Here is a 9198-nt window from a genome sequence, read left to right on the forward strand (position 1 = left end):
TTTTGTTTTATGAATGAAACAATAAGATAATAACAATGATGGTAATATGTTATTATTATTACTATTGTATTACAATATTAAATGATAATTTAATAAATGATTTAGAGATTAAGGATGAATGAATATAAAAAGTTAGAAGTTAAATATAGTTTTTTAAGAAATATTAAGTGAAAATGCCATTTATGTGGTAACTTAGTGAAAACAGATTTCTCTACTAATCATTGTTAATAATATTAACAAAAAATTCAGCCACTACAAAAATAATTGAAAGTTTGATCCTGGTATTTGAAAAAAATAAACAATTTTGTTCCTAAATTTCCTTTTTTTTTCAAATATAATATTTTTATTTATTTATGTATTCATAATATTGTTTTTTAATTTTCTATTATATATTTTTAATTTTTAATTATTAGTAACTTGTTAAATTTTAATATTTAAAAGTATTTTAAATCATTATAAACTTATATTGATAACAAGTCTTTATAGATTTTTCAATTATTCCAAAAAAATATAATATTATAATTTTTTTTGTACTTTTTATACAATGGCCAAAGTAATATTACATATAATTAAACTTAAAAATAATATCATATAAAAACATATGTATTAAATTATCAAAAATTTAAAAATGGAGATAAAAAATTATAAATTTTATAAAAGAAAGGACGAAAAATTACTTCGAAATATCACACGAGGCAAAAAAAAAATCTTGAAGGATGTAGTTTTTGTTCTTTATTTTTAATTTCCACAAAAAGCCCAAGTTCAGGCCCAATTAACAAAAAAAAAATCTACAAAGATATGTGGCAGAGGTCCTGTATAAATTAATCATCCGAGAGAAGCAGATCCACTTTGAAGGGTTAGGTTTGGACAGAAACACCAATCCGTTCCAAGGTGCCGTATGGTTTCCCTACTTTCTTTTTTCAATTGTTAGATTCGCCTTTTTCTACTTTTGGTTATCAGTCTCTATGAGATTTTCTCTCTGGATGCTTCTTTTCGTCTTTCACAGCAATTTCTGATGTAATAATTTACAGATTTGTTTGTTTTCTGCGATTTAGGTTTTGAAATTGACTGCATGTTTGAAATTCAAATATTTTTCCATGATCTAATCCCTTTTATTTCAATCTCAAGTTTTGTTTGTGTGGCCGTTTTCATAAGTACTCTAAAAATTTCATTTGTTTATATTGTAGAGCTTGAAACAAAAACGATGCCTCGCCATGATGATAAATACAATACACGCCTGTACGTGGGACGCTTGTCTCACAATACCCGTTCCCGTGATCTGGAGCGTGCTTTCAGCAGATATGGAAGGTAATTTTCCTTTTTTAATCATTAATTCTTATCTTTCAAAATATATAGAGAATCATAGACTTGATTATCAAGCAACTCGATCCTTTTAGAAAGGAATGTTATTTGCATGCAAGTTTTAAAATTGCCGTTGTGGATTGGTTGTGGATTCATAGCGATTCTTTATGTTAAAGATTTCAGATGAATAAGTTCTATTGCACTTTTGAGGCCGAAATCACCGATAGCGACAGTCTTGTACATACCATGTTTTCTTGTAAATGACCTATTTGCCTTTTTAATGTTGAACATGTTTTTCTTAGTATTTCATGTCTGCTTATGTGTTTGTCTATGTGGATGATTGTCTTTGTTCTTTGGTACTTCATTTCTTGCTCAGAATCGGCAGATGTTATCCGTTGTTTTGTCCTATCATTTCAATGCCTAAATTATTTGACTTTTTCTAATATATGTTTGGAATTGTTTGATTCATCTTTATTGTTTACATTGGCAAGGGAGTTGAGTTAGTGATAGGTTGCCGTCCGGCTGTCGACCTTGTTTTGTGCTGAAACATGGTGATACGCAGGTTTTATCTAAGCTTTAATTTGAGCTTGGATTTGTTTTGTTATTTGTCATGTTATGCGTGGGAACCAAATCCCCTAGGTGTCATGTTTTAACATGAATAATCTTGTTGAAGGTTTCTGTGGTTTTCTCTAAACCTGGAGGTCTGTGTTGGGAGGTTGGCCTTGGTGGAATTGATGGAAATTCCTGTCGAGTGTTGACTTTGGCGATTCTTTCTGTAATGTTATTGCGTGTTTTTTATGGAAATGGCAACAATCACAAACTGGTGTTTAGTCCGTCTTTGAGGGGCGTTGTATACAGTTCCAGTAGTTAAGTAATGATGGCCTTACTGTTTCTGGAAACCATTTCCGCAGAGTTCGAGGTGTGGATATGAAGAACGATTTCGCCTTTGTTGTAAGTTTTCATTCTATTCTTTGTCTTTTATCTATTTTTTTTGACTTCCATTTCTCCTCAATGCCTTTGCTCTAAGGTGGCTTTTAGTGTCTGCTCAGAGGATTCGGTTGTAAATGATGGTAAGATTCTGTTACTTTAGTGGATTGTTACTGACAGATTTTGAACAGGAATTTAGTGATCCTCGAGATGCGGATGATGCCAGATTTAACTTGGATGGCCGTGACTTTGAAGGAAGTCGTATTATTGTTGAATTTGCCAAGGGGGTAGGTCAAACATCAAAGTCTCTAACAATATTTTTTTAAAGATTTGCGCTTCTTAATTGTAGTAGACTATTTAAGGGATGTTTTCTAGTATCTATAGTGTTTGTTGAAAGCACGGTTGTTTGATTTTATTGTGGCATGTATGGATTTATTCCGTTGAGTCTACAATCTAATATTTGGGCTATTATATGTCCTTAGTGCTTCTATTTGTGTACATTTTTCCCTTCGTAGTTATCAGCAATGGGCAATGGGATGATGCTCTCCTTTGTCTGTCTTAAGCGTTTCCTTAAGAACCTCATACATAACTATTCAATTTCTTCTGGAGCTATGCATCTCTAATTTTATTGCTACTGTGCTTTGGCTTTTTTAACTAATTTTGGTAGTTTTTTATTGCTTGTTAATTTGTTTTTCACCTGATTTCTTTATAATCAGGGTCCTCGAGGTTCCCGTGAATACTTGGGTAGGGGTCCACCACCTGGATCTGGACGATGCTTTAACTGTGGCATTGATGGTCATTGGGCCAGAGATTGCAAAGCTGGGGATTGGAAAAACAAATGCTACCGCTGTGGGGAAAGAGGTCATATAGAGAAGAACTGTAAGAACAGTCCCAAAAAGTTGAGGTAAGCCCCCGTTTTGTTTCCATACCTCTACTATATTGTGTTGATATGTCCTTAACTTTTTATTTTTTTGATGAGTTTTATGTATTAAATATTTTATGTCTATTTGAGTTTTCTGTAGCAGCAGTAGGCGTGGGCGGAGTTTCTCACGATCACCAGTCAGGTCATATTCTCCTCGTCGTGGGAGAAGCAGGGATCGGAGCTACAGTCGTGACCGGAGCTACAGGTTGGGTTCTAATAATTTCTAATCCTATTGTTTTTGTTCTGATGCAATAATACTGCAATTTCAGTGTATTAATTAGTTGTTTCACTTGTCCGTACTACTTCTTTGATAAGCTTGTTAGCTGAGTTTTGGTGAACTATTTTTTTGGCCAGTCGATCGAGATCTCCTGTCAGAAGAGCAAGAAGCCCAGTCTCTGAAGATAGGTCACATAGTCCTCGACCCTCCAAGATAAGGGATCATAGTGCATCACCTGACCGTGGCAGCCCACAGAAGAAAAGTGACATATCTCCCCGTAATGATGATAGGTTGGTCACACAGCGAGATGGGTCTGACTTCAGTGATGGTCCAAGAGGTAAAAGTAGAAGCCCTGCTAGCCCTGCAAGGAACAACAATGAGAGGGGGTATGATAGCCCAAAATCTAATGGTCGTAGCCGGAGCCCCAGCCGCAGCCCTAGGGATGACAGGAGCCCCATTGATGAAGATGATGACAACCACCGTCGCTCACAGTCACCACCTTAGATAGTGCTTTTTGTCAAGTGGTCAGGATTGGCCCAGTTTATTATATCTGGATTAAAAATTGCACTCCACTTTAATTTTGACTTGTGCTTATCAAAACGTTTTATGTATGCATGCTATTATTCGGATTCTTGCTGTTAACTAGCTTGTGTCATAGCTAGAATATGGTGCATGACTTAGTTTCAAGGGTTGGGATATTTTAAACCATTATAAATTATTGTGAGGAATTTAATCTTGCATGTTTTGAAGGCCTTCAACTTGAAAACTCTCTAAGTTTTTTTTTTTCATCACTTTGATGATTGTGTTAATTAGACAATCATAACCGTTGAGGAAAAACCTTAGTCAGAGTTAGGATTTTGCACACTATTCGAGGATTGTTAGTGTATTTTTAAATCGTTGTTTGGATGTGAAAAGGTTACCCTTGAAAAATTCTATTGTATTTTGACATCGTTGTTTGGATGTGAAAGGCATTACCACGTGTTATTGTTTTTCTAGAAACAGAATTTGGAAGATTATTTTTTTATTTTTATTTCTAGCGTGCAAAGTATTGTTTTTCTTTTTAATGTTCTGGTGAAATAAATATGTAAATGCTTATGGAAATCATGTTGCACCTGTGTTATCATTTAAAAAAAGTATTGTTGAATCTGACTAATGTTCTTATTTTTCACATTTTAGCCAGTGTGATTAGAAGTAATTGTTTGAAGGTCTGTTGCATTTTCTATAGTTTATAAAAAATTTACAAAAGAAAAAAATATAATTATTTTTTAGTAAGAACTAAAATTACGAAATATGTTTTTGGTGAAAGTTACTTGAGAATGTTTTTATTTAGAAGGTGATGGTATATTAAGGTTAGAGTTTAGGGTTTTCGTTTGTATGTCGTTTTTGTTTAATCTCGTGGGGGCTTTACTTTGCACCTCCAACTTTTTTTGTGTCTAAATTATTTGGGTAAATGTTTTTTTCTGTCCTATAATTATTTCACCTATCTATATCACTCAGTTTTTTGACATACACCTAACGTTATATCTCCTTTTTGAATTTTGATTTTAAAAAAAATATGAATTTCAAAGTTTAAGAATTTATTAGATTTTGAAATTACAAATTTATCAAATTTAAAAATTTGATTTAAGAATTCATTCAATTTTAAAATCCGATATAAAAACTCATTCAAATTTGACTATGAAATTTACTAGATTTTGAAATTTAATTAAGATATCTTTAAACATTCAATAAATATTTTTTTTGAATTTAAAAATTCAATAAATACTTTGTTTCAAAATCTTGTATTGATATCCCTCTTTTATTCTTACTGTATCTAGATTTGAACATAATAATTTAATATATATGTTAATATTTTAATATTTTACATGTAATTTCTTATTATTATAATTTTAATAATAATAATATTATTATTAATTAGTATACTTTAATATAATATTTTAATATAACTTAGTATATGTTAATATTTTAATGTATAATTTATTATTATTATTTAATATATGTTAACTGATATAATTTAATCCAATACTTTAATATAATTTGTTAATATTTTAATATAATTTAATGAGATAATATTTTAATATTTTAACATATAATATGTAATATATCTTAATTAGTTTAATTTAATAAAATTTAATATATATTAATATTTTAAAATATAATATTAAACTAAAACAAGTAAAACACATTTAAAAAATTAAAAAAAAAAGTTCAAAAAATAAAAATAGAAAGAATAAGTGTTGAATTTCAAAATGAGAACTAAATTTGGAAATTTGTTAAAGAATTTAATATGAGATTTCAAAATTCAATTACTATATTAACTGGATTTTAAAAATTAGTGACTTTTTTTAAATAAATTTAATGTGATTTTCTTAACCGGATTTTAAAATTAGTGAATTCTTCGTTCGAATTTCGAAATTATTGAAATTTGAAATTTGTTGAGTTCTTTAGTTGGATTCCGAAATTCGATAGATCTTTTTAGCTAGATTTTAAAATTCGGTAGGTTGTGAAATCTAACTACTTTTCTTAACTGGATTTCAAAATTTAGTAACTTTCTAAACTAGATCTTGAAAATGCGATAATCTAAAATAATAAAAATAGATATAAAGAAAAATAAAATTTAAAACCTTAATGAATAAACACTCTTATACCTAAAAGATGAGATGAAACGAGGAAGAAGAAGATGAATAAAGAAAGTAAAAGGTTTTGCTTTTGTGATGAAAACTCACCAAGTATCACCACATAGACACGAGAGCGAAAGAAGAAGAAGGATGAAGCATTGAAAGTGATGACTTGAGGGTGCATGGCAGTAAGCTAACAATTGGTGTGTTGATGTTTTTAACACGGGCCCACAACACTAGTTCAAGACAAAACCCTCAAGGAAGTTTGGAGTGAAATAAAGCCTTTTCATGCTTATTTTTAGTGTTTGGACATATAGCTCATGTACATACACCATATCAACAATGAGTCAAATTATATGGCAAGAGTAAAATGTGTGTTCTCCTTGGAGTGAGTGATGAATCCAAGGTTTATAGATTGTTTGACCTAATCACTCAAAAGATCATCATTAGTATAGATGTTATATTTGAAGAAGGAAAAAGTTGGGATTGGGAGCATGACAAAACCAGTCAACACATTACTTTCAATTGGGGTCAAAATACAATACATGATAGTGACAACAAGAGGAAACAAAACATAACAAAGCAGAGCTTTCAAGGAAACATATAGTAGAAAATCTGAATGAAGGTAATATTGAAATTAACACTGATAAAAATGAGTCTTATCTTCTATAGATTAATAATTCAAATTGAGGGAGGATTAAAAGATGTAGAAGAGAACCAATTTAGATTATTGATTATGAAAAGGGTGTATGTTTACTAGATGAAGATGCAATGATTGATATAGAAGATGATCCAATGACATTTGAAAAAGTTTTAAAAAACAGAACTTTATGAGATACAATGAATAAAGAGATGGAGGCCATAAAAAAACATGTTAATTGTGAGCTTATATGTAAATGGTTTAATATACACTAGAAATGATGAGAGCATGATGTTAGAATTTGATATTTCAAATTTAGGAAGAATGAAATATTTGCTTGGAGGAGAAATTTTGCAACATACACATGGAATCTTTGTGTGTCAAAAGAAGTATATCTAAGACATACGATCACAGTTCAATAAGAATGACTATAATGCAGTGGAGAATTTTATTGTACCAAAAATAAAACTATCAAGAAATGATAAAGGAACAAGAGTGGTTGTCACTCTATTCAAGTAAGTAGTTAAAAGCCTCATGTACTTAACTATTATAATACAATACAATATCTAATGTATGAAGTAAATATAATCAGTAGATTTATGACTAATCTCACTTAAAATAATTGACTAGCTGCTAAAAGAATATTAATATTTAAAAGACACAACACAATTTAGAATCAACTACTAGAAAAGAGAGTACTAAAATTAGACCTGTCAATTTGGCCCTCCTTACATGGTTTGGTCCTAACCCACGTGGGTTGGGACCAAAAAAATCCACAGGGCCAAAAACTCCTCGTAGAAAAAGCCCACGGGGCCAAAATATCTTCAAAAGCCTTGTGGGCCAAGGCCAACCCATGGGCCTTTCTTTTAGAAAAAATGTTTATTTTGAATACAAGAAAAAATATAATTAACTCCTAATTTGTTACAAAAATAGTTACTATAGAAAATAAATTGAAATTTTTATAAGAGGAGAGTTCTAAAATCAAGAAGCAAAAGCAAAATGACAATATTTATTGAGTTAAATTCTCTAAGTATATAATTAAAAGATCATTTTATAAATTTGAAATTTAAATATTTAATTTCACTTTTTTTTAAGTTATAAGTAAGAAATTAACTTTTTATCTAAAATTATCCTAATTGAAATTTAAGAGAAGATTTTCTCTAATTGAAGCTCTTAATTTAAAAAAAATAGGCTTCTTTATTTTCTTAGAAAGTTATTGAAAAAGAAATTAAATATAAATGATTTTCTTTTTCATTTTATACTCAACAAATCATGTTCATAACAAAAATAATAAATAAAAAGAAAAAACTCATAAACCTTGTGCAAACTGAAGTTGTATTCGCCCATACAATTCAATCTCGTCGTACTACTCACTCAAAATGTTTGCATTTTAAATGTCATAAACATAAATATAAACATAAACATAAACATACATTTATGTTATGTGTTCTAATTGAAAGTTAAAAATAAATTATTTAATGTGTTAGTTAAAGAATTGAAACACTATAACATTTGTCATTTTTTAGTACTTTAGGTCTATTTAAAATTTTCATTTTTTTATAAATTTTTAAGAAATTAACTTTCTTTTTATAATATATCTTATGGTGATTTTGAGAAAAGATTATCAGAGAGAAAAAAACAAAATAAAACATAAGTTTAATTTACACATAAAATATTAATACTATTTTTGATCAAAAAAATTTAGATAATAAATTTTTGAATTATTTTTAATTTTAAATAATTAAAAGCAGATTGAATGATATTTTAGAAGTTGAGGAAACAAAACAGTGATTCTTTTTAAGAACTGTAAAAGTAGTGCAAATATTAAATCAAATTAATATGTTATTATCTCTCTTTGGGGTTATTTTGATATTACTAATTATATATAATTTTCTAATAATTGGTGTCTGCAACATAAGACATAATTTTATTAAAATTGACAACAAAATAAAGCATTTTTATAATATTTCAGTAAAATAAATTTGTAATACTATTTAGTTGTATAAAATTAAGTGTGTGGTTTGCAATTATTTTTAATTATTTAAAAAAGTGGTTATTTTGAATATTAAATATTCTATTATACTATAATTAATTAGTTTTATTTAATAATTTGAAATAAGAAATCAATTACATGAATATAAAATTTAGTACTTTTAATAGTTATTATTAAGAATGTTGAAGTTTAGTTTCCAAAAAAATTTTAGTGGGCTAAACACACCTTAACCCTGACCCTAACCCCCTTGAGATGGGGCTTTGGGGGTTGGGGCTTTTTTTTGGTCTCCCATTTGAGGGGCTTCTTAAGAGGGGGCTTTTTCAAGAGTGGGTTAGAGCTAGCCCCGGGTCATGGGTCAAATTGACACCTCTAACTAGAATAGTTATGTAGAAATTGTTATTATACTAAGTGATAATTTGAGAGTTACACTCTTATAGGAATGTAGGAAGAAAAAATTTGGGTGTGAGAAGTAGCATCCATTGTTTTATTCTTTCTTTTATAATTTCCACGAAAAGCCCAATTTCTGGGCCCACTAACAAAAAAGGGTCTATGAAGATGTGTGGCAGAGGTCCTGTATAT

At 29.4% G+C, this 9198-nt stretch overlaps 1 protein-coding gene across 5 annotated transcripts; it reads left to right on the forward strand.

Moving 5' to 3' along the window:
• The first annotated feature begins 808 nt into the window (after nt 1–808).
• On the forward strand, nt 809–4126 carry LOC108328980 (serine/arginine-rich splicing factor RS2Z32). Of its 5 annotated transcripts, none has more exons than XM_017562919.2 (7): nt 809–891; nt 1188–1308; nt 2214–2253; nt 2421–2516; nt 2946–3133; nt 3252–3356; nt 3506–4126. In XM_017562919.2, the coding sequence occupies exons 2-7, from the start codon at nt 1205–1207 to the stop codon at nt 3870–3872; spliced, it is 900 nt and encodes a 299-aa protein (XP_017418408.1). In that variant the 5' UTR covers nt 809–891; nt 1188–1204; the 3' UTR covers nt 3873–4126. The 5 variants fall into 5 exon arrangements, with proteins under 5 accessions (XP_017418408.1, XP_017418413.1, XP_052728645.1 ...); XM_017562924.2 differs by having other exon boundaries at nt 3255–3356; XM_052872685.1 differs by having other exon boundaries at nt 878–896.
• Nucleotides 4127–9198: the final 5072 nt, after the last annotated feature.

Source organism: Vigna angularis, chromosome 2 (genome assembly GCF_016808095.1).
Source record: "Vigna angularis cultivar LongXiaoDou No.4 chromosome 2, ASM1680809v1, whole genome shotgun sequence".
Lineage (NCBI taxonomy): Eukaryota > Viridiplantae > Streptophyta > Magnoliopsida > Fabales > Fabaceae > Vigna > Vigna angularis.